Source organism: Sceloporus undulatus, chromosome 1, assembly GCF_019175285.1.
Source record: "Sceloporus undulatus isolate JIND9_A2432 ecotype Alabama chromosome 1, SceUnd_v1.1, whole genome shotgun sequence".
Lineage (NCBI taxonomy): Eukaryota > Metazoa > Chordata > Lepidosauria > Squamata > Phrynosomatidae > Sceloporus > Sceloporus undulatus.
This window is the reverse complement of record NC_056522.1, coordinates 203,404,084-203,430,634: the sequence shown is the minus strand read 5'-3', so window position 1 is coordinate 203,430,634 and position 26,551 is coordinate 203,404,084. Positions and strand designations below refer to the sequence as shown.

The window sequence follows — 26,551 nt, the reverse complement described above, 5'->3', positions numbered from 1 at the left end:
GCGTTCCTTTCCGTCATCTGGTGCCACTGCTGAGGTCAGAACAAAGCACCCAATTACACTATCAATGCTGGGTGCCTCATTCTGACCTCAGATCAACTCAAGCCACAGGAGTGGCACCGGGCAACTTGCAGGGACTGCGAGTGGAAAGGTAGCTAGCGTCATCACTGCAAAGAGAGCCAAAAACCTGCAGCAAAAGGTGAGTTATTCAAATGCATCTTGGGGGGAGGAAGCCCCAAATCAAGTGAGGATGTCATGAAGATAGTCTGGACTCAATTCAGGGTTCTGGCCCTGCATCATGTAAACAGAACGCAGTGAAATGTGGGGTAAATCACCCATATAAACAAACCCTAAGAGAATCATTAGGAAACTACAAGTCATAGACGACTAAACCCTACAGTTAAGAATGTAGCCACTGTTTTGTTGGCATATATATATATATATATATATATATATATATATGGATTCTATATAAAAAAAGGAGCCAATAACACAGATATAACTTTTGGCTCATAAAGGCATGATTGGTGCCAAGCATTCATCTTATATTAATGGGGAAGAAATGCCAGTGGAGTTTCACACACACACTGAAGTATTTATGATGAGTTTTACTCTGGAGTGAAATTTTACAGCTAAATATAAATGCCTGTGAGATATGACATTGATGAATTTGTTGACAGAACAGTAATCATAGTAAAGGTTGCTGCCATGATGACACAATTTGAATGTACTTTTTATTATATTTTCATGGCTCACAGACTTTTGATGTACGATTACCTTGAACTAGAAGTTCGGCTGTTGAAGTAGCTCGTCCCACGCTATTTGTGGCATTTACTGAATAGGTTCCGGAGTCTTCGGGGTAAGCTTCTGCAATGATTAAACTGTAAAGGTCTCCTTCGTGTAAAATTTGAAAATCGGGGGAGCTTTGAATTTCTGCTCCATCCCGATAAAACTTCACCACAGGTGTAGGGATTCCAGTCACTCTCACGTCAAGTCGAACTTGACTTCCTTGTCTTGCAGTCATGCTCTGTAGTCGTTGTGAAAAGTTTGGTGGTGCTGTTTCAGCTGTGGATTAATATGAGAAGAACAAGCATATTGAAGTAAGAGAGCCCCAGAACAACAACAACCAAAAAACTGCCCCTCATAAAAGAACCTTATGTCCACAATCCACCACTGCTCTTCTGCTGATGGAAGCAGTTTCATCTATCAGCAGAAATGAGAGGATGAGCATTCTTCCTTTTTCCATTCTGCATGCCCTCAAAATCTGTTTTGGATTGTAAATCTGCCAGAACAGATTTTTAGGTGGCACCAAGAGCTGCAGGAGTGAGTGGAGAAAGACCCACTATATGATTACAATGCTGGATATTAAGCCAATTTCTTCTAAAAATAACTCCTAACATTAAAATCTGTAGAAATATTATGGTATGTGTACATTTAATATCTTTGTCAAATGGTCCAATAGAGGAATCTTGAATTTTAAATTTCACCTTAAGATCATACTTCCTTGTAGCAACCACCCTGAAGCCTTTTCAGATATGTTTTTGACATCTTCTAAAGACATGTCTCTTCGCTCAAGCTCCCCAGTGTTGCTAATTAACTCCATCCTCATTGCTCGCTGACATATATTAGCCATTTTTATATTGTTTTTTAAATTGTGTTTTATGCTACATTGCACCGCTAAGACATTTAAGGTGATGGTTTAAAAATATGACTAAATAAATACATAGAAAGTTGATGTGATTGATCTAATTCAGAAGAATTATGCTCCTAATTAGAGGACATACTTGTGAGCAGCCAGAGCACCAACAGTGATCAATTCACATGAAAAAAAAAAGATAAGCTTCTATTAATGGGATTAGAAACAAGGGTGTTTCCTTCAGAGTTATCCATTTGTGTAGTTCCACCCATGTCATTGAAGTTTCTAGCATGTTAAATCTTATCTTAAATTCTCTCTCTCTCTATGTGTGTGTGTGTGTGTGTATTTGAGAGATGGGATTTAAATTCCCATATAGTAAAAAGTAAGGGTTTGTATGTTTGGATTATAACAATATGTTCCCTTAAAATAACAGAAGATAGCCAGATGAAAAATTGATACACGCAAGTCTCATGCTCACACAAAATATACAGAAGATATATCCTAAAGTGTAATCTACGAATACAGGCTTAATCTCCTAGATATTTATATCCCCTTTTAAATATCTTGAGTGTGGGTGAGTATATGTCTCATGGAACTACTTGTGCATGGTTGGAGCAGCATGAAAAGGCCTCTGCTTCACCTCATATACATTATCTTTGGCTGGTCTGAGGGAAAAAATATATATACCAAGAATCATGAAGCAGTCTTCATGAATACAGTAAGTTTTTGAAGGAAAACTAGATTACTTAAAGACAGTACTATCAATTCAGTTGTTTGATTTAGAGTAAACTAGAAGAGACCCATTGAATAAATGGTAACATGGTAAGTCAGCACTTAAATCAATCCTTTGTACTTATGGATTCCTTATCTATGGATTCAACCATCCATGGCTTGAAAATATTTTTTAAAATATAAAAAATTTGCCATTTTATATAGGCCATGTACTACGCCATTGTATTTAATGTGACTTGAGTATCCATAGATTTTGGTAGCAAATCTCAGTGGATACTAAGGACCCACTGTACATAACTTTCTCTGATTCAGTGGGTCTACTTTAATTGAGACTAACAATCAGATGCAGAGTAGGAACGTTTTATCACTTCTTCAATTTATTCTTTTCAATAATAACATCTATCGGTTGTTTTCCCCAAGGCGAAAGAAAAGAAAAAGCTAGTTCTCTAAACTGTGGCTAGTTCTCTAAACTCAATGTACCTGTGACGAGTAGTTCGGCAGTACTAGTTGCTTGTCCAGATCCATTGGTGGCTTGTACGGTATATCTTCCACTGTTAGCTGCTGTCACGGCGGAGATCACAAGTTTAGCGCGGCCATCACTAAACGAGATCTGCACACCGGGCAGAGTTGCAGCAGAAAGAACCTGGCCATCCCGATACCAGCTCACCTCAGGAACTGGGAAACCTTTAGCAACAGAGAATATCAGACAAAATTAGTGAACTGCAACAGTGGTTATTGCAAATATTCTTGCTTGTTACTCATGTAGATAGAAAAGCTGTTTTCTAAATGATATAGCCATAGTCAAGCCCCTCAGTTTCTATTGCACAAAAACAATACATTTTGCAGAACATCTCGTTTTATAACATTTGCTAACCTCCTGAGCAAATAATAATCGAAGAAAACTTTTAAAAAATATTTTATTAATTTTTTAAAAATAACACATAATATACAATATGTACACTATCCATCATATCTCTTATATCTCATATAATAGATATGATGAGATATAATAATGAGATATTATAAGAAACCTTTTTATGGACTGGTAACTGTTTAAAAACAGTAAGCAGAAAATTGGAATGAATTAGTAGTTGTCACAGTGAAGGACTATCAAAAGTTAGGTCCCCCAAGAATCTGTATTAAGAGGAATTATTTTTAACTTGTTCATCATTTAGTAATCTGAAGATAGGGATGAGCAATGGGGTGACCAGATTTTCAGACTACACCAGATTGTTTAGGATATATATAAAAAAGGGACAACTGATAGCTCCAAAGGTATTTCTCCAAACTGGAGGAATGGCACTATTGAAGAGCTGGAAATGAAATCCCAAGGTTATCCACACAATTTTTTACAGTGTAGGGAAGTGCTTTTTCACACACCATACAGCAAGATGATGGAACAAGGTATTGTGCTGCCATCATGGATTCATGGGAGCTATGGCTACTACTCATGGTTGTATTTACTCCCTTCAGTATGTGGGGGCAGCATGCCTGTTAATATCGGTTGCTGAATAACATGAGTGGGAAGGTGTGCCTGAATTCATGTCCTGCTCAAAGACTTCCCATAAGCATTTGGTTGGCCCCACTGTGGGAAAAGAATGGTGAATTAGATGGGTCTTTGGTCTGACAGAACAAGGCCACTCTTATTTTCTTAACCAAACTTCTCCCCACAACAAGTCTGATTGCAACGACATGATGAGATGCATGTCCGCTGCCTATGTAGTTGAATCCATCACATAGTAATCTGATTTCGCCTTCTAATCTTTCAAAACCCAGTTATTTCTATCTAAGCTTAAAATAGAAGGAAGAGCTGAAATAAGGGACAAGAATTTTTCTACGTGGCATGTACATTTTGTTTGCTTATTCTTTAGAAAAGAATCATTTGAATAAGCCAGGTACATTAACTTGAATTCAGGCCATATCATACAAAGTCATTGTACTCTTAGGAAGCTCCATATCTTCCACACTGATTAAATTCACACAGCCTTTGCACTGAAAGTTCCTGTTTCAAAGCTTAGCCTAAGCATCAACAGACAAGGTGATCTTAAAGAAACAGCTCCCAACTCCAGCTACTGTAATAAAAGGACAGAATTTGTCCTAAATTACAACATTGTCACAGGAGTTATGAACTAAAGCAAGAGATTTGATGATGCAGAAAAGTGATGTATAAATATTAAGCCGTGCATTATTATTTTTATTTTATAGACCAAAGGGTTATATTTCAAAGGATTTCTTTAAAATGTAGTTGCAACTGTAATATTTGATTGTGTGTATAATTTTAAATGGACAATGACTAGTTTTTTTAAAAAAAATGTAAACACATAAGTAAAAGTTACGTTTCTTGTGATTTAGAAGGTCAGATATCAAGAGATAAAAACTGTTCATGGGTTTTGGTGCATTTTTTGAAAGCCCAAATACTTGGCTAAGATCAAGTGTGTATAGAATCATTGCCAGATCTATCTGAATTTCTAAGGAGGTTTGGGGAAGAAGGGGTTCATAACATCTCGCAAGATGGGCCAGTTTTACAATAAGATTACTATGTACTAAGACCTGAAATTACAAAGGTGCAAAATACACAACAGAAATAATCCAGTTTGAGCCTGCTTTAACTGCTTTGGCTCAGTGCTAGAGAATCCTGGGAATTGTAATTTATTGTGGCATCTGAGCTCTCTAACAGAGAAGGCTAAATGTCTCACAAAACTGCAGTTCCCAGAATTCCCTAGCACAGAGCCAGAGCAATTAAAGTGGCCTCAAACTGGATTATTTCTGCAGTGTGTTTTGGACCAAACAGACTGTTTCAGAAATGACGCCTTTCGCTAAATCCATTCAGGCATTTGGATTCAGGATGTAACTGACACACAAGCATATCCTCCCACAGTCCACGTTAGGCAGGGACAGCAAGGACGTAGCCAGGGGGGGTTTGGGGGGTCTGGTCCCCCCCTTCAGGTCTGGGGGCATTCAAGCTCCTTCCTCCCCCCCCTCCTCCTCTCCATTAAAACCACGGAGCTCCGACAAAGCAAGCTCTTTCCCTTTCGTTTCCATAGGAGTCAGTCTGGCTTCCACTCCTCCCCCCCTCCTCCTCCCCCCCTCCTCCCTTGTGCTTTTGCCAAAATAAAAGTCTTCCAGAGGTGAATCAAGGGGGGCACTTTAAAACTCCTCCGTCCCCTCCATCAAAAGCACAGAGGACTAGAGGGGAAAATTCACTGGGAGCAGGGAGGCTGAGAGAGAGGAGGGGAGGGAGAATGGGAGGGTGAGGAGGCTCTCCTGCCGGCCCTGGCAAAGCCAGGAGGAGCCCAAGTGCCGCCCCTAAACTTCTGTTGCGGGGCCTGAGGGGAGGGGCCAAAAAGCCCTGGAGGAGAGGGAGCGAGCGAGGGAGGGACAGGAAGCTGCATCAGGCTGCATCCACACTCAAGAAATAATCAGGTTTGGCAGCGATTTAACTCTTTTGTGGCTCTTGGCTATGGAATTCTGGGAGTTAGCATGTTCTGGGGTCCAGATATCTAGGCTTGGCCCTTTTCTGCTCCTTCCAGCCTTGTTTTTTTCTCATTTTTAAAAGAAAAATAAAATAAACTACACTTAGCTGGGCCCTTTTCAGCATATCAATGGGGATGCTTTGATGGAGAGTTCCTGCATGGCAGAATGGGGTTGGACTGGATCAGGGCCCTTCTTGGGGTCTCTTCCAACTCTAGGATTCTAGGATTAATTAATTAACCTAAGGACTCAATCTAAAGATCTTGGCCTCTCTGCCCTCCTGCCTTGGAAGCAAAGTCCATTGGAAGACCTCTGGGTTTTACTTTGCAAGGAGTTTTTATTTTCCTTATTTTTGCCTTTTTAAAGGAGTTTCCCCAAAATGCTGCCAGAGGATGAATTGGGGCTCTGGAGTCCTATGGCTCTGCTCCAGGCAATGCTAGACTGCAGGGCCCATCATCCAGCAGCACCACAGACTGCTGGGAACTGCAGTCTAATAAGGTGCACACTGCAAAAATAATCCAGTTCAACACCACTTTAATGCTATGGAAAATCCTGGGATTTGTAGTATGTTGTGGTGTAGCGGGTGTCTCTATCAGTGGCACCAGAGCTCTCTGACAAAGAAGGCTAAATGTCTCACAAAACTACAATACCCAGATGTTGTTGTTGTTGTTGTTATTTTCTTAAATCCCGCCTTTCTCCCTATATACAGACTCAAGGTGGTGATTTTCCATAGCATTAATCTATAGTATATCTTTCTACAATGTAGATGGACACCTCCATTACATAATTTGTTGAGGATGCTTTGACTGGGAGTTCCTGCATGGCAGAATGGGGTTGGACTGGATCAGGGCCCTTCTAGGGGTCTCTTCTAACTCTATGATTCCATGATTCTGTAGCACTCTGAGCCTACTGTGATTTTAATAGTTTTTAAATGTATAACATTTTAAAGTTATAAAGTCTTATAATGCAAGCCATGCACTGATGGACTATTGCACAATAATTTTGTATTGATTGATTTTATACCCTGCCTTTCTCTCAAAATAGGATTCTCTTAAAGGGGTTTGTTTTTTATAAAAAGAAAGGAAGGTATAATGCAGGGGTCGGCAACCTGCGGCCCGCGGGCCGGATGCGGCCCGCCAAGGCCTCCCTGCCGGCCCCTGCGCAGTCCTGCCGCCGATTGCCGCCGATTTCCTCCGTTTTCCCGCCGTTCCGACCGCCATTTTGTTTTTCAAAATGGCGGCCGAAGTCTCGTGTGACCTCAGGATGGCAAAGGTCGCGCGAGATTTTGGCCGCCATTTTGAAAAACAAAATGGCGGCGCCCATTAGGAGGCCTGGTGCAGCCCCTCAAGCACTCCAACAGGGCTCCAGGGGCTGCAGCAGGCCTGCATCAGGCTCCACCTTGCCCTCTGTCCTCCTCCTCCTTATGAATAGCAGAGCAGGGAAAGGAGGAGGAGGAAGAAGGAGGAGCCAGCCGGCCACAAGAGCAAGCCAGAGAGAGGTTGGTTGCTTCCTTAGGGGAGGGGGGTTAGCCTTCTGTTCTGAACTGCATTTTAGTAGTTATTATTATTTATTTATTTCCCTTGGTGGTTTTATTGCAAAAACTCCTTTCTGCTCCTTGTGCTTCTCTGAGATGAGACAGTGGAGCATGCTTTTTCCCTTCTATTCTGAATTGCATTTTAGTAGTAACTTGTTAATGTTATTATTATTAATTATTTGCCCATGGTGGTTTCATTGCAAAAACTCCTTTCTGCTCCTTGTGCTTCTCTGAGATGAGACAGTGGTGCATGCTTTTTCCCTTCTATTTTGAATTGCATTTTAGTAGTTTCCATGCTAGTAACCGTTATTATTTATTATTATTATTATTATTATTATTATTATTATCATCATCATCATCACTCCGGGGGCGGAGCATGCGGCCCCACCCCTGGAGGGTGGAAGCTCCACCCCCAGCATGTGGCCCTGCCCCCAGAGGGTGGAAGCTCCACCCCCAGCATGTGGCCCCGCCCCCAGAGGGTGGAAGCTCCACCCCACTGTTTCGGCCCCCCAGTTGTCCGAGGGACAGCAACCCGGCCCCCGGCTCAAAAAGGTTGCCTACCCCTGGTATAATGTCTTGGAATTTAAAATTATGACAGACAGACAGACAGACAGATAGATGAGTCTTGGAATTAAAAATTGTGTGCATGTGTGTATGTAGAGTGTGTGTGTGTGTGTTGGAATTAAAAATCCCTCTTGGAAGTGGGAATGAAATGTTGTGTGGATGCAGCCTGGGTTCTTAGCTCAGCTCAGAAGTTGGAATGCAGTGTCTCAAAGCATGAGCAGAGTGTCTCTGAGCATGAACAGAGTGGCTGCCGCTCATTGCTTGAACAGCTGCGCTTTGATTTATCGAGCTGAATTTATCTGATGTAAACGCCTTCAGAGGAAGGACTCAGTTTGCATCTGCACTTAAAAAAATAATCCAGTTTGATGCCACTTTAGCTGCCCTTGGCACCATATTGTGGAATGCTGGGACTTGTAGTTTGTTGTGGCACCTGACAGAGAAGGCCAAATAGCTTCTCAAAACTACAAATCCCAAGATTCCATAGCAGCACGGAGCCATAACGGAAGTTCAAGTGGTGCCATTCTAATGTAAACGCTCAACCCCCTTTTTGTGTCGGGGGGGGGGGGCTCTTAGCCTCTCAAAATGGTGGCACTTAGTTTGGACCCCCCCCTTCCCAAAATCCTGGCTACGTCCCTGGGGACAGTCTCAATTAATTCTCTCTCGTCCCATTTTTGCAGCTGCTTTTAAAATGTCCCAGTTTCTCTTTCCTCTCTCACTTTCACCCTTTGTCCTCAGCTTATTTCATTTGCTGCATGCTGAGTCAAACTGCAAATGTAACTTGTACTCAACTCAGCAGGGGGAAGAAGAGAGAGGGGATAGAATCTTGCTCTTTCCAGTGGGTTCAGAAAAAAGCAAACTGCTGCAGCCTCTCCTAGCTTACATGTTCTTCCTCATTAATAATTTTTGCCATCTTGACCACTCTGATGTTCCTTGGCCATATATTCCTGGTTGGAATATTTCATTGCTTGCCTGCTCAGTCATGTTCTAATTCTGGGTTGGGCAAATGCCAGAGCCAGAGGGCATTTTTCATGTTGGCCATTTTCTCAAGAGCCACATTTTGGTCTTGTTTTCTGTCTTTTAATGTTTGCTTTTCATAAAAATATGTAAAATTAACTCGCTCTGTGTGAGTGTGTGCACATGCCAACCCCTACATATATGTAAAATAGTTTTTAAAGTAGCTGAAATTAATTTTAAAATGTGCTCAATCTCCATATGTCATTGCTAATTCCTAGACTGATTGATTGATTGTGTGTGTGCGCACACATTTATGGCATATCATGCTTATGAGCCTGATTTACTTCTGCTCTGTATTCTGAGCCATGACATATTTCTTCCCATATTGCACTCAGTATCCATCATCTTAAAAACATGTGGTTATAAGCTGTACCATGATCTCATTTTGCCTGGCAGTGTTTAAACCACATCTAAAATAGGCCATACTACCATCTTGAAACTACCATGAAGCACCACATGGAAATAAGGTCATAAGTGCTTGTAAAAGTTACTTTTTTGTACTCCTATTGAATCCCCCAGCCAACATGAACACAGGATCTTGGGAGGAGTTGTCCCAAATATTAACTGTTCACCACGGATATACATTTCAAATTGTGGCTCCTGCTGAATATTACCTAAGGGATAATATGAATACCTATTGGATTATATCTTTAAGACTGAACTTTATAGTTGTGGTCCACAAACCAGCCTAGCTACTTTCATTTAAACCAATTAAGTACTGATTTGCACTAGCTGTTTTAACACATAGCACCTGCAGAAACAGGCTATCCTCTCAGCAAGTAGATTTGCTGTACAATTGCTTGGAGATTTGGCAAGGAGGTTGAGTACTACAACCCCAGTTACTGCCCTGCTGGTACATCATGTTTCCCATAGATGCTGCTCCCTGCAATTGCTTCTTTTACCCATTGTGTATCTAATGGGAGAATGAGCAGAGATGGCCTCCCCTTAGGGGATCAAATTTGGCTTGGGGCCTACAACATCTAATTTTTATTCCAGCCTCTGGTGACTTCCAGTTACTTCAAGGTACTAATAACTCGCATATGCTTGGGAACACTAAAAAGAGGTTTTGTCACACCACTGATCACCTACAACTAGGGTCATGTTACACCTGGCTTCCCAGCATCCAGATCCAGCAAGCTTATTTTGTTATATTTATACTTATTTTTATCTCAAGGCACACAAGGACTAATCTGCATGAAAGTGTATTATGCAAATTGGTGCACATTTTTGCACTGACTGTTAATGGTCTTCATTCCCTACACAAATTTGAATCTATCTGCATGTGAAGCAGATGGATGGCCACACGTGCTATAATGCTAATTTTGGGGGATTTCAGCAGATACTCCAGTAAAAATTGTGAAGCCTTTTTCAGCAAAATGTAAGGAATTTTTCCAGAGGGGGTCCCCAAATGCCTGCAAATCATCTGTGGCCAGATCACATTCTATTTGATTAGAATGAGGAGCATTTTAAACATGTAGACTAGCTCCAAGTCATCATAGATGGTCAAACCCCATTTTATCCTTACAGATTTATCCTCTCAGATAGGTGGAGGGAGAAAAAGAGTAATAGCCAAAATGCACTCATTTATGTTTGAATGGGGATATGAAGCCAGGTTTCCTGGTTCTTGTTGAACTGTAACCCTTAGGCCACGTGGCCTTGTCTAACTCACAAAGGTTTAAGTTAATGGATGCCATAAAAGGCTAGGCTGTTTTTGTGTTGCTTCATGGCTAAATTATTAATGAGACCACATTCTTACAGTGCTACTCTAAATACATTTACTCAAAAGGAAATTCCTAACTATTCAATGGGACTTACTCCCATCTGAATCTGTCAATAATTCAGGCTTAGGTATACCCACTCTGCTAAAAGGTTTGTAGATCACATTACATCTGCTGAACTTTAGACAACTTTAGAGGAGTCGTGAAATCCTTTGGAAATTGTTTGTTTTAATATATATTCCAATAGCTTGTTTTAATATATATTCCATTTGAATATAACAGCACAATATTGTAAGTACTCATGGTTTACCAGTATACGCATGCTGCCCTAAGTAAAATAGCCCCAAACTATGTATGTTATCCTGAGCTTCAAGGAGGAAGGATGGGTTACAAATGAGATGAATTATTAAAATGTTTAAAATGCACAATTGCACAAATATTTCCCAGTGTTCACCAAGACTTCTCAAAGAGACTTATGTGCATGTGCACACACACACCCATATGGAATGACAAGCAGTTTTTGCAGTGCCCCCCCTCCCCCCGCAAATATACTTTGTCCCCTGTGGTTTAGAATATAGTTCTGGCATTTTTAGCCACTCAGAGCTATGCAGCCTGCTTATATTGGCTTGGCATTGCCAAAGTGGCAAATAAAAACTTTAATATTGTCATTTTAAAAAAATGTAGGGCATCGATATGTCCTGACCTTATGTTCAGAGTTAATGTACTAATGTTACACACTTGCTATATATTGACAACTTAAGTGGGGATTTTGGATGCATCTACATTGTAGAAATAATGCAGTTTGACACAACTTTAAGTGCTGTAGCTCCATCTTATGGAATCCTGAGATTTGTACTTTTACAAAGTCTTTAGCCTTCTCTGACAAAGAGTGCTGGTGCCTCACAAAACTACAAATCCTAAGATTCTGTAAAATGGAGCAATGGCAGTTAAAGTGGTATCAACTGCATTAGTAGATGCAACCTGTGTGGTGTTTTTAGAATATAGATGGGGACTCTCTAGTCCTTCAGGCTACCTGTGGCCCACAGGAAGACACCCAATGAAGACACTACAGGCATCTTCTGCTGTTATCTTTGATCATGACTGGAGATTAGAGGATAGAAAGCTGTCTCATGGACGCTCTGATAAGCTGTTGCAAGGAAAAACTTTCTGCCACTGCTGCTTCTGCTTCTTTGCACTCCACTATAATGTCCAGAAGAGCAGAAGGAGGAGGTTTCACCCTCCCTTCAGTTGCTTTTACTGATTTGTCCCTAAATTATGTGAGGCACTGAAAACACTGCTACAACAGTACTTGTTCCCAATACAACTTCCCAATAAGACGAATCTGGAGATATTGGCAAAACAGATGGAACAGATGAGGGAAGAAACAGATGAAAGCCTTACCACTAATATGAGCCTCAAAGGTTGCGGCACTACCCTCCAGTGCCACAACACTTTGTAACGGCTGCGTAAATGTTGGTGCTTTCGTCGTCATCTTTACTGGCACTCTGAAAAGAAAGATGTAAATGAAAATTGTGAGATGTGAGATGCCAGTCTGTTTAAACCCATTAACATACTAAAGCCAAGTGACTTTCCCCCTTGTACTTCAGATGGAGTGGTTAATTGTAATTACTGTAATTACACTGGACTGTGACTTTTGCTTGGGTTAATAGTTCTAAAACCAATATTTTAGGGAGAACAGTGCAGTTCTATAGTACTCACTGTCTTTAAGTAATATAGTATTATAAAATATGCAGTTTTCCCTTAATATGAAAGACAGGAGGAAAATGCAAAATGTAAAGTCAAAGGCACAAGTAGTACACTGAATCTAGGTTGGGGTGGGGTAGGTTTGGTGGGGTGGGGAGCCAGCTTTGAAACGTGAGACAGGCTATTAGATAACAACTGACATTGATGGTTTGAACAACTGCAGGAACATGCAAAATCTGGAAAGACTCCCCCTCCCTTCTTGTTGAAATTGTTTGTTAGAGGAACACAATGCCTTCAGTCCTTGCCAACCCATGTGGGGAAAGTACAGATTCTTAAAATAATGATAAAAGTCACTGCAGTTTTGAAATATTGTTAAAATAATGACAAGACTCTTAGAAATTCTTAAAATAATGATAGAACTCACTTACTTAATACTTTAGTACCTATCATCTTGTTGTTATAACATCCCACTATATTAATTTGACTTCTCAAACTGTCAGACATCCTTGATGTTTATCATAAGTGTCATGGGTCATGGACTGTAGGACAGAGAGACCCAAAGGAGTCCAGATTCCTGTTATGTTTTATGAGTGATGTATTTTTTGTTGTTGGTGGTGATTTGAGAGAATGGACCCTAATCATGTCAGAATAAGAAACTGAATTTTAGTGGGAAGGATAAACCACTGTATTGTCTAAAAATAAAAAAGGGGGATCCAATATGAATTCTTTTTCTTCTTTTTCATATAATTATCCAGTTTCAGATTCACCTAGTGAATTGTTTTACATGTTTTTATTTCAATGCCTCGTTTCCAACTCAGAATATTGCATGAGATTTAAAATCTAAATTGGACTCCTTGCATTATCAATTTCTAGCAAAATAAAATTAAAGAAAACACTATCAAAACCAAAGTCCAGCATTATTTTAATTGTATTTCATGGATATTTGGATAGTACCCTTAGGATACAAAGAAAATCTCCTGTTATCCAAATTGTGATCTTATATGGCTTTTGTATTACTAGTATTTCAAAGGTATGCTTCTGAAATGTCACATTCCAAAAATAACCCTCCTAGCTTTGACTGACAGCAGGCAAGTGGTACAGAGCTGCAGAGTAATGGATACCCCAGCAGCTGATTCCCTTAAAAAGTCATCAGTGCCTAGCCCATACCATGTGCGTTTTTGTCAGAGTTATTCTGGGAACGTCTCCGTTTATCTGTAAGTAATATAACCTTGAGCACCCTCTGGAAACATGAAAAGTTAACCAGACACTGGAACAGTGTTTTTTAAAAAAGATCTACTGTTTGAAATAGATTCTCACCCACAAGTACATTTAAATAATTATTATCCCAGTATTTCAAACATCCTAAAATTCAAAGGCAACAAGGTGTCATTACTCTAAAAAGAGCCACAAAGGACCACAACATTTTACCATCTTTTTCTTGTTACATCTACTAAATACCCCCTAGTTGCATGCAAAAAGTCCCCGTAGTCCACACCACAAAGAAATACAACTCAATCATTACAGACATCTTACTAACCTGTTTTCACAAGAGTGCCTAACAGGAGTGGGCTTAGCCCAAACGGAAGTTCTTTAAACGACGTCCTTATCCAGAGTATGATTTTAAACAATCCCACCATGAGAATGGTTGAGCCTCTAACCATAAAAAAACAAAACTACACAGCTGGGATGGTGTAGTTTTGCTTTTCTCTGCAATCCCTACACCCGAGGCGAGGCTGGGAATGCACGACTGCTCAGAAGTGCTAACAGGGTTGTTTAACTTTTTATACCCCAGATCTGCTGACAGGTCTGCCTCTGTCACTCTCGGGGTCATTTCTGATTGGCCTCCTGGAAAAAAAGGGCCAGGGAGACAGGGATCCATGCTATGGCATTGGCCACCTGTTTGCCTGATTGACAACACCAATTTTGGCACTGCAAGAGCCCATGCTATGGGAAAGAGACCAGCAGGTACAGAAAATACAGTTGTGTAGGAGGTGACCATTGTAGCTGATGTTATTAGACAGTTCATGCCTTAGGATATAAGAAAATTGGGAGCATAGAAAAGGAAAATGGGGAATGATAATAGAGATTTAGGTAACCAAGAACTATCCATTCATTAATAGGCCTTGTTAGGATCCGTCAAGTCAAACCATAGATTTGCCTCCTTGTCAACAAAGCAGTTGCTATAAAAAGCAACTGTCAAACCATCAATTCACGAGTCAAGAAAAGGTGATCTTATGTTGTATGGTATTATTATAACAGTAGAGTGTTCTATTTAAGCCTAACAAAGGGTACTTGTTCAATGTTACATCTCAGAAAGTCTGGGGCTTCTTTGCTGAAAATAGTTCAGCTATGGCTGCTATAATATGAAAAAACATGTCTTTTGTTGAGATTAGTTTGTTCTGATAATCTGGGATGATGCTAACCATATTGCTTGCTCACTGACGGTTGTCTGGACTCAATCATGATAAAACAATTCAAACTGCGAAGATTATAATTGTAAAAAGAGAGGTACAAAGTTGAAGATTTTCCTCTCCTTCTCTGCAAAAGGTGAATGCTTCAATGCTGTTCTGTTTGTGGAAGAAGATTGGTTTTGGTAAAGGCTTCACAATACGTGAGGCTGATTAGGAAACTCTTCAGAAACTCCAGCACGTCAAAAACCTGTGGCCAGAATGCTGACTGGGGCCCATTGCAGAGAACATGTAACTCACTTGTTGAAACAGACTCACTTGCTACCAATTTGTCTCCGGGATCAATTTAAATTGAATTGTTCTTGACCTATATGGCTTAGGTCCAGATTATTTGAAAAATTATTTGAAAGATCATATCTCCAAATACAAACCTGCCAGATTATTCAAATCCTTGGGAGAGGACTTTTACTTGGTCCCACCACCATCACAGGCCCATCTGATGAGTACGCAGAAGAGGGCCGTCTCTGTGATTGCTCCCAAGTGCTGGAACTCCCTTATACAGGAGGCTTGGTTGCAGGGCCTATAGAGGTGGATTCAGCTGATATATCAGTCAGGAGCCAAGTGGGGACCCATGAATTTCTGGCAGCACCATCTCTATAAAAAACCCCAACAAGCCCCTCCCCGCCTTCATTGCTTTATTTTACACAGGCTAGCATGCATGTAGCTCTTCTAGTAATTTCTTGGCTTTTTACCAGAACCTGTCTATTATAACTACAAAACACATTATTTCACCCTAGGAAATGGTGTGTGTTTACTTAGGGCCTGAACAGACAAGCCAAAATAAAGCTGCTTTGGGTCACTTTGGAGGCATGCTGTTTAAATGACACATGCATCTTAAGAGGCCAGAAGCTGTGCCAGAGCTGCGCTCCAGTCCTTAGGACTGGAGCATGGTTTTGGCGTGGCTTCTGGCCTCTTAAGACACATGTAGCTTTTAAACACTTTAAACAAAGTGACCCGCAGCAGCTTTATTTTGGCCTGTCTGTTCAGGCCCTTAGACTTCAGAATCTGGTTGCTGATCTTAGTTTGCATTGATACAGTAACCAGGAAGGCCATGATGACATAAATTTTGAAAGGACTCCCACAGGCGACAGGGGCAAATGCAGCCTTGCAAAATTTCTCTGAGAGGCCCTGCTTGCTTGCCCACGCTCTCTTCTCCTCTTGCTGATAGACAAAGACCTCTCTAATCAAACAGACATTTAATGAGTAACTGGTTGCAGGGAGCTATTTTTATGGAGTGTGTGCTGTATCTTTTTTTTTAATTGAAAAAACATTTTTACCCTTTTTGAATTTTAATGGCATTTAAATATGATAGCTTGCTTAACTATGTGTTTTAACTTCTTATCAGGTTTTAGCTTTCTCTTGTTAGCATTTTTGTGAGCCACTTTGAATTCTATTCTGGAGAAAGGCAGACAAAGAAATAAATAGTCGAAGGCTTTCATGGCCGGCATCCAGATTTTTGTAGGTTTTTTGGGCTATGTGGCCATGTTCTAGCAGAGTTTCTTTCTGACGTTTCGCCAGCATCTGTGGCTGGCATCTTCAGAGAATGCCAGAAGAAATAAATAAATGAGCTAGTCTGGTGTACTGATTTGAGCGTTGGATCACAACTCTGGAAACCAGGGTTTGAATCCCTTAGCCATGGAAACCCACTGTGTTGCCTTGGGCAAGTCATACTCTCTCAAGCAACAGAGGAAAGCAAAAGGAAGCCCTCTGATCAAATCCTCCCAAAAAAAACCCTATGATAGGTTCACCTCAGGATTTCCATATTTCAAAAATGACTTGAAGGCACACAACAACAACAAAATATAGGGCATAAGAGGATTTTCACCAATTCCTCAATTCACATAGGCGGGGTACAGACCGCCGCTTTGCGGCGGTCTGCCGCCGCCGCTAGTAGGTCCGCGGGGGAGCCGGAGCCTTTAGACGGCCCGACTCCCGCGCAAACCGAAAAAAGAAGCTCCAAAATGGAGCTTCTTTTTCCGTCGCGTTTGCGACGTAGCGAGGCGCCAGGGGCGCGCTCGCTACGTCACAACGCCCGCGACACGTCTGGACGCTCAGCGTCCAGTACGTAAAGATGGCGCCGGCCATGTAGAAGGGCCGGCGCCATCTTGTACGGACAGAGTCCGTACTAGGCACAGGGGCGTCTAAAAGAGACGCCCCTTTTTAAAAATGGGACGTCCTCCGGACGTCCCAAAGGGCAATGTAGAAAGCCCCATAGAGTCCTTTGCAGCCATTTAAATATGCTCTGGAGCATTGGACATGCTCTGGAGGAGCAAGAAAGGGGAAAGACACTATTTGATCCAACTCCTTGGGTATATTTTAATACTCGTATTCACGTTCTTCCAGATGATTTTATAGAGGCAAATTAATTAAGATGTTGCATAAAGCCCAACTGTTTGATCATACAAAAAAAAAAAAACCTGAAACACTGCATTTAATCTATAAATTTTAATCTAGGTACCTTCAGTTTAAATTGTTTTGTCCATTTGACTCACATTAAAGGACCAGAAAACAGAGCTGTGTGCAAAGGTCCTTCAAGAATTCGTTGTATTATAATTTATGGTGGATGAGCCAGGAAGCAAAACAAAACAAAAGGAAAGAAAACAAATTCATAGAATAATAGAGAGTATATTTAACAAAAAATTTAATGTTAAAACAAGATTTTTTTATCTGTTGGGTTTAAATGGAGAAGATAGTGCTTTAAAACCATTTGAGAAACTGGTACATTATTTGATTACAGCGGATAGCATAAATTATATGCAAAAATGGAAAATTATGGAAACACCCTGAGTAGACAATTGGATTTTTAAAATTTTGCAATTAGCTGGGTAAGTTAACAATGTTGTTAAAAGAAAAATCAATAAATATTTTTTTTAGAAGAATGGAAAGCATTGTTAAATTATCTAAACAAGAAAGGAGGAATGAAGACACAAGCTGGATCTGAGTGCTAAAATTATTTTATTTAGCAATGAATAGAAGGACATATCAAGATTAAACTGTTTAAGGTAACTGAAAAAATGAGTAAATTAAACGTAAGTCAGAGGGTAGGAAGCAGGAAGTCATTTTCAATAGTATTGACTAATTTATATTAGTTTTGTACTCATGTGGCTTTATTTGGTGTGATATGTTTGGTTGGTTTTGTTCTCTTGTTTGTGATGTGTGAATTGTTTTAATGAGAACAGTATTTTTAAAGTATAAAAAAAAGATATTTCTGATGGACAAATTCTCTGTATTGTTTCTGGGGAAAGAAACAGATCTTCAGATTTCTCCAGTGAGAGGAAAACATTTCCTACAATTGGAGTTGAGCTTACTGTTAGTGGCAATAGCCCACCTTTTTTCATTTTTCCTAATCTTCATTATTTGCACTTATTGGTTTTGACAACTTGACTATTATTTTTGCATTCCCCACAAGTCCTAGATGTATTGCTGGAAAGGCAGCAAACAATTTTAAAGTATTAATGGTGAAAGACTTTTAAAGAAAGTTTGGAAAGTGGCTTTTTTTTATAAGGGAGTGAAAGAAAGAAAACAACTCAGAAGCTCTCTCAGGGAAAAAAAGTCTTCTGACTTTTGATTTTTATTTTATTTATTTGGCCACGTTCAGCCAGAAGCATGCCTTGAATTCAAGATTCCCAGAGTAGAAATGAAGTGGATTATAGTCCCTGAAAAGCCAGGTTATAAGAAATGTAATAGTTTTTAAGGAACAACAAGATTGCCTTTTCTGCTGCAACATGCTAACATAGTCGGCTATCCCTTTGAAAATCCTCAGAAAGTAGTTTCATACTGAAATCTGTGGGGCTTAAATGCTTTATAACTGCGGTGTTGTTCCACTGAGACTTAAAAGATGTTTGGTAACCTTTGAATTGTTTTCTTGGAAAGCAAAAACAACCACGAAAGTAGCCTATGATTTCTGTGATAAAGGTGGGTATCCCCAATATAAAACTGTACTACTAGGCCAGCCTTCCCCAGTCTGCTGCCCTGAAGATGTTATGGATGTTATAGACTCTAACTCCCAGAATTCTAACTATTGGTCATGCTGGATGGGGCTGAGGGGAGTTGAAGTTAAAAACACCCACATATTATCAAGCTGGGAAAAGCGGGCCTAAGGAAACAGATTGCCCTGGTTAATAAAGGAAATAACTGTTGGCTAGCATGATTCATGATATTTTCATTCACAGAGACCCTTAAATCCAATAGTCAGTCTGTCCCCCTTTTTTCATTTTGTAAAACATAACTACAGTTGGTCCTCTGTATCCACAGATTCAACTGACCATGGCTTGAAAATATTCAAAAAAATATAAATTCCAAAAGGCAAACCTTGATTTTGCCATTTTATATAAGGGGACACCATTTTACTATACCATTGTATTTAATGAGACTTGGATCTTGATATTCATGGCTTTTGATATCCAGGGGGAGTCCTAGACCCAAACCCCAGCAGATTCCAAGGGCCCGACTGTACTGATCAGCAAGAACCAATATTATACATTTTAACTTTAAAAGAAGTATTTCTGTCAAATCATGAAAAAAAAATCAAAACTAGAAGAAAAAAGAATTGATTATTAAGATTTGAATCCAATCATTTTTTTAAAAGGTGAAGATTTAATATAGTCCAATAAATCTATAGGAATACATGTTGAAACTACTCCTGTTTCCCTATTAGAATCTGACACAATGCAAATATTTTAAAAAGACACATTAATAATGATTTAGGTATAGGTTTGAAACTGGGCATAATTATCTATGGCTGCATCAGTGCTGCAGAAACAATGTCTCAATGCTACAAAATTCTGGGAATTGTAGTTTTGTGACACTATACATTCTCTGTCAAAGAGCTCTGGTGCCACAACCAACTACAATTTCCAGAATTTCATAGCACTGAACCATGGCAGTTAAAGTGGTGTCAAACTGCATTATTTCTGCAGTACGGATTCAGACTATGTTGTCTTCTTCAGAAGAGGGTAAAATGTATCTACATTTGTCACCTCAAGTCAATGACAGGGTGGGAATTTGCTATCCCATCCTTTGAAGCAGAAAACCATTTCTCCCCAATTTTACAGACTTCCTCTGTTAATGCCTGACAACTTAAATTCCTCTGCTACACAAGTCAAAAATGTAGAGATAGAAGCAAATTGCTGACATTAAGAACAGTGACAGTATTGCTGTTTCTCCTGTCAAGATGGGATTGCAGCTCCCCTTTGCTTGAATGCTGGTTTATGTCAGCAGCGGGTGGCCAAAGCCAACAGTGCTAGTCCTACAGCCTAAGTTCAACTTAAAATAAAGCTGCTGCTAAAATTAGTTGATGACTTGCACCAGAGCATGGAGGGCTGATATCTGCTGGCAATGACAGGACACAAGTAAATGAAAAGGTCTTTTCAGTGGGGTGTTTAGAGTCAGCTTCTATTCCATTTGGGGGCCTTCATGCCACTTCAGTCCTGTGAAGGGGAACAGTGGGACCAGGCCAGTTGCTCACAGCAGCCACACACTGGGAGCAAATAACAACAACGATAACAACGACTTTTTCCCCGCCTCTCCTCAAGGCAGGGTACAGCATGTCAAAATACAAAACACAATTAAAAACAAATAAACCCACAGTTAAAATACAACACTATAAAATCTTTAAAATCCATTCATAGGAGTTCATGTACAGATTAAAAATCGTGATTTAAAACTGACCGAGTACACCTGACGGAAGAGATATGTCTTTAATGCTGTTTTAAATGCAGTCGGCATTTTTAGCTGTCGTATCTCTTCTGACAGGTTATTCCACAGTCTGGGGACAGCAGACAAAAAAATTGATCAAAAGTCCTCTGGGAAACTGGCCGGTTGACGCAAACATTTCCCAGAAGACCTGAGTGTATGGGGTGGATTGTACAGGAGAAGGCAATCCTGTAAGTAACCTAGGAAAAGATAAGAGAAGCCTTCCATGCATACTGAGATTTCTGCTATGATGGGGAACCATGCACTTGTAGGTTGTAGAGAGAAGAGGGTAGAAGGTCGGGTTGAACGGGCGGGAGAAGGGCGTGAGGACCCAGAGGAGGAGAGGGCGAGGAGATGGGAAGGAGAAACTCAGCTGGACCCAAGGGAGGAATTAGAGACCACACCTTGGGGGCGGGGAAGGGCAGCTGGAGTGGGCATAAGTAGGAAGGGAGAGGCGCTAGGGGGGGAGGAGAATTGGCGGAAGATTGGGACGCGGAGAGAGGTACGGAGGAGGGAAAGGAGAGGAACGGAGCGACCCTGGGACAGACCAGAGGAGTCAAGAAGGTGGTACTCCCGGGGGAAGGGTGAGAGTAGGGGTCGTGTCAACGACTCACCCGGCTTGTCCTCGGAGAGGAGAAGGAGCCAGAGGGCAACCGTGGAACCCGGAAATAGGGCTGGGGATTGAAGGAGCCGGAGGAGGGGAGGAGTCTTGGTGGGCCCAGAGAGAACGGCGGCACCACCCTGACCCCAACTGCAGCCCAGAACCCCGTAGACGTGAAGAACCCCCTGTAAGCGACTACCGCCCGGCTCGCCACCACTCCCTGTGAGCGTCCAACACGGAGAAGACTGACGCCAGTGAGGTGAACTGGGTCAGAGTGGTTTGAGTTCATTGGTAGACCGGAAAAGGTTAATAAAGTTGTGTTTGAGTTGCAAGTACCCTGGGCCTAAAGATTATTTGGGACTGTGTTTGGGACCAGAATGGAGTCAGCCCCTGGGGTACCTCCGGCGGGCTTGGGAGCCACGCCCACACAGGTGTTTCCAGTCACAGGCAGAACCCACACATGGGACAGAGCAGAACTTTCTTGACAGGCATTTTCTCTAATTGATGGACCAGGAGAGTGCATGGTAAGAGAGTGAAGAACATGACATCAGAAGTAGAGAAGGTGGTAAGTTCCTTCTCAACTCCACATGATCTCAGTTGTGTGGAGGATACCATCAAAGTCATTCATAAAACTGTTGTTTTAATGAGAATAGTATTTTTAAATATAAAATTAAAAAAAAAGATATTTCTGATGGACAAATTCTTTGTATTGTTTCTGAGGAAAGAAACTGATCTTCCAATTTCTCCAGTGAGAGGAAAACAAGGAGAGCAAGGGATAATTCAAACTGATTATGGCAGCAAAATTAATCTTAGTTGCCACAATCCTGAGATTGAAGGGAAAGGTGGAAAAACCTTGGCAAAAATCTACTTCTTTGTCCAACTGTCACTGTTACAACCTTTAAAATATGCTTTTCATTGTAGAAATGGCACAGATGTGAAAGAAGAAGATTTGTAGTAAAGATGAAAATTCTGGGCAAATTGCCTCTGAGAAAGTTGTCTTAATTCCAGTGAACCCACCATATTGGTGGGCCATCTATCCACAGATTGGCACTCCCATGGATCTCCCCACCACGTATTAGCCAACAGTGGTGCACACCTACGGGTACACTAATGCAAACATGAACACTTTATGGGTCAATGACAAATATGGTCTTGTGCTCCCAAGGTTTTCCCTATTTACAGGGGGGACTGGGAGGCACACCCCAGCAGTTGGGAAAGGCCCACTGTATACCATTTAGCATCTAAAATCAAACTAGTTGAGTCATTTTGAAAAGAGTTCACAATTCACCATTAACAAGTCTTTGCATAAAGGAAGAGGGAGAAATGATTGCTTACTTTTAATTTTTTATGGATCACTATTACCTAACCTTTAAATTTCAGCACTGAGATAATGCCACTTCATGCCCTTATTAAATGACTGTGAATCAAGTTGCATCCAGTTAATAAAGGTTTAATTTAACCACTTAAGGAACAGATTTGCACAAGGGAGATATTATCTGTGCATGTATATGTAGGCTTATGTTTTGGGATGTGATTTGATTTGAGAATATGTATGATTGAACTTTATCACTTTTAGCATTAATTACTTATAAAAACCTCAGTTGTTGACAGAAAATAAACAGAAACATAAATAAAGAACACAAACAAGGAATATAGACAAGAAAAAGAGGCAATGTCTCTGGAAAAAAAAATATTTTGCTGGAGCTTCAGCTCAAACTTGATTGAAGTCCAAGGTGGTGCCCATTTCAGCTTCCGGGGTGTGAAAATGGGACATGCACCTGTATGGGTATTCTTATTATTATTTTGTGCATCACTTATAACAAACATATAGGAAATCATAAAAGAGAAAAGTGGGTGATAGAGAGCATTTGAAATCTTTCTTTCAGAGGAGCTGGTGTAGAGCACCTGAAGTCCTGGAAAGGTGCAGCCTAGCTTTTCTTGATTGATGGCGATGTGGTTTTGTCTTTTCTGGCTCAGATGTATAGGAACTGATATAAAATAATTCGATCTTTTATTTCTTTTTATAGAATCAAGACAATACTTTTCAAATTCTGAGGAAAATTAGATCAAGCCTTGATTCAAAAGAAGACGAACTACAGGAGAATGCATTTTCTCACGAACGATACGAAGCGTCTGTTCTCAAAGATATCCATGACTTAACGGCACTTGTAATACAGGTATCATTTTAAAAACCCCAGAGGATAAGAGTATTTATAAATTGAAGCCATGTTTATTATCCCAGATAGCTGGAAGATTTTTAAATGAAGTCTTATGTCTATTTTCCAGCCAACAACCTCAATGTCAGAGGAATTTTCATTACTTGATAGGATACGAAGTAACTTCGAGAAAAAACACATGGTTTATTGGGAAATCCAAAAAAAAACAACCCGATTTGCTTGAAAAAATTCAGTTTCAGCTGACGGTAAATTTTCTTTATTTCTGGTTTATTTCAGTCACTTCAGCTGAAAGGAGAAGGGAATGGTGGAGGGAAAGGAGATGAAGTCCAGTGGTTCTTCTCTCCCAATGCAGATGGGTTGGAGGGAGGGCTCTTTTTCAGGTAAAGGCTGATAACACACATCTGTATTTTCTCTCTCCGGTTTTTCCAAATATCTGCAGGATGATTCAGACCTGAATCTGTCAACTTGTAGTGAATTAGGTTGTTTTTTTTCAAATATTGACTAATAACATTTGTTATCAATTGTCGACAGATGTTATTTTTCTGTTAGTATTAAACATTGTATTTTCCTATCACAGCTGGACCGTCCACTTTTGGAAATAGTGGCCTTGACATTAAAATGAACATTGTAAGTACAGATCCTTAATCATTTCTCTTGCTAGGGAAAATCCCAGCTGAGGTCAGGCTGGACTCCCCGTTAACTTATCCACAAGTAATAGAAATAATATAAAAACCTACATTTTTGGCCCCAAAAGTAGATCTTGACTTATACATGAAGTCTACTTAATCAGAAGTATATATTGTAATTAAAAAGTGTGTAAATGTATAAAACCTGTCATTTTTTTAGCACAAGCCTATCTGTGACATTCCAGCCAATACTGGAAAAGAAATGGACTCAGAGGTACAAGTAATTATTTTTATTGTATGTCATATACTTGAATATAATTTTGGTTTGAAATTATTTATATCCATGTCTCTAATGGGTCAACTTTTCTTGGCTGTAATAATAGGGTAGAGGTAGGCTTTCTGCTTGTTGGAGTTCATATTTTTATTTGCTTTATTTTCTGTTCATTTTAGATTAGTTCTGAGCCACCAGGAAAGAAAGATCCAATGTTTAAATCTCCAAAGAAACAGCGGCAGCCTCCTGTTGCAAATAAAGACATGATAAACATGCCAAAATCAGGACACGCTTCATCCTAATGCAGACTCAGCTTTTGCCTGTGTGGTGGAAACAGGGTGACCTGACATCTTCCTTTTCCAGGACATGTCCAGCTTCCTTCTGGGAAGAATTCCAAAAGTCTTCCATTTTGACCATGACCAAGAAGCATAAATTTATATTTATATTAATGTTTTTAGCTTTTATTTTGTAATGCCCTACATTTTCCTTCAGCATCCTACATTTTGCAGTACCTTGTCCTCCTTTGCACTTAAGACATCTGGTCTCCCTGGATGGAAAGAATTCTATTAAGACAGAAAGAGGTCCCTCTCTCTTCTCCAATTCCTTTCAGCAGCATACTAGCCATGGTTAAAAATGGAAGGTGGCAGCTGCTTCCTATATAGCTCCCCTCTCTCCCTAAAGCCCTCTCTGCTTAGGAAGACTCTGCTATGCAAAACAGACATAAAACCAGTCTCTCCTAAGTGTATGTTAATACTGAGTATTAGAAGTTAAACCACAAAGTTGTCTTTTGCATTCAACTGCTAAATCTAATGTGCATTCATTTGCATTCTTTAAAACAGCATAACATCTCAGAATGTAGAATATTTTCAGTATTTTGTTGCTTTCAGGCTGAAATGCTGCAAAAGGAGCTTATTTAAATTTATAGTCGCTTCCAAACCTTTCTTAATTTCATGTTATTACTCTGAAGGACATTGGACAACTCTAATAATCTTTATGTAATCTCTTGCAAAAGATGAAGTAAACAATCTTCATACTTACATAGCATGTATAAGGCGCAAAATCTGAAATATCATGTACAGTGGTGCCTCGGGTTACGAAATTAATTCGTAACGCGGCCGCTTTCGTAACCCGAAAAGCCTTCGTAAGCCGAATTGCCATAGGCGCTAATGGGGAAAAGCCGCGATTCCGTGCGAAAAAGCCGAAAAAAGCACCAAAAGTTTTTTCGTAACCCGAAAAAACATTCGTAACCCGGAACAATAATTCCCTATGGGATTTTTTCGTATCCCGAAAATTTCGTAACCTGGGTATTTCGTATCCCGAGGTACCACTGTACCTTCCTATGTGACCCAGAATAAACAGACCTCAAGTAGCTCAGGGTAAGGGATAGCAATGGTACACTCAAAGCCATCTTGGAGGAAACTGAGTCACCTTCCTGTTTCAGGACTGGAAAATTATTTTAAAGAAACAGGGCCATTGTTCCAAGTTTGCGCCACTGATGAATATGAACTTGCTAGCTACTGGGCCTAGCTAAAATGTTTGTTTAGTAGTTTGGAAATGTTACGTTTTTGGACTACAATTTCCACAATATTCTCAAGACACATTCTGGGAATTGTCCAAAAAGTAGCTCTTCCAAATTCTACAAAGCAGTATATAGTTTGCTATTGACTGCTCATCCTGGTGGAGCAGGAGTTATGGGGGCTTTCTTTTACTCACTCTTTCATGTCCCCCAACAGTCCCAATTACTCCTCTCTCTCTCATCCCACATTTGCAGCTATTTTTAAAATGTCACTGTTTCTCTACCTTCCTTCCACTTTCCCCCTTCCTCCTCAGCTTACTTCAATTGCTGCAAATTAAATTCAAAATGCAAAAGTGGTTTGCACGTGATTCTCTGAGCAATGGGGAGAGGATAGGGCAGAATCTTGCCCTTTCCAGTAGGCTTAGGCAAAAGCAAATTGCTGCAGTCCCACCTACGTTGCGTGTTTTTCCTCATTAATAACTTTTGCCCTCTTGACCACTTTGATTTGTGTTGGCCAAATGTGTTGCAGTTTTCACCTGTGAAGTGTTGGAGGGCAAGCTGTACTTACCCACATTTGATGCCATGTCTTGAACAAAATGTGTATTGTATCCTGGAAGTAAAAACCTCTTTCCAGGCTGCATGAACAGAAAACATTGGGTATGATTTTGATCTGGGAAATTAATGGTGGCCTGCACAGATATTAAAGGAAATAGCCAGCAATTAATGTTGTGCTTTTTGAGGCAAGGCTTGCACAGAAATGCAGATTAATCATTAATCAAGCATCTTATAGCACCTTGTAGTATACATTTTCATAGACTTGCTAGATTA

General features: G+C 40.3%; 1 protein-coding gene and 1 long non-coding RNA gene across 5 annotated transcripts in view; one reads left to right on the top strand and one right to left on the bottom strand.

Moving 5' to 3' along the window:
• TTN (titin) overlaps positions 1-14,108 on the bottom strand; it is a 333,475-nt gene extending 319,367 nt beyond the window's left edge. Inside the window, 4 exon segments of the mRNA XM_042444851.1 lie at positions 775-1,062; positions 2,846-3,049; positions 12,068-12,171; positions 13,908-14,108. Coding sequence (XP_042300785.1) covers positions 775-1,062; positions 2,846-3,049; positions 12,068-12,158 — 583 coding nt within the window. The 5' untranslated portion in view covers positions 12,159-12,171; positions 13,908-14,108.
• Positions 1-25,297, top strand: LOC121918884. Of its 4 annotated transcripts, XR_006101337.1 has the most exons (8): positions 1-196; positions 756-856; positions 23,161-23,310; positions 23,420-23,555; positions 23,750-23,789; positions 23,888-23,937; positions 24,157-24,210; positions 24,387-25,297. It is a non-coding gene; the product is annotated as an uncharacterized LOC121918884 (long non-coding RNA). The 4 variants fall into 4 exon arrangements; XR_006101331.1 differs by lacking the exon at positions 23,750-23,789; XR_006101335.1 differs by lacking the exons at positions 1-196; positions 756-856; positions 23,750-23,789 and adding an exon at positions 5,740-5,788.
• The last annotated feature ends 1,254 nt before the right edge of the window (positions 25,298-26,551 follow it).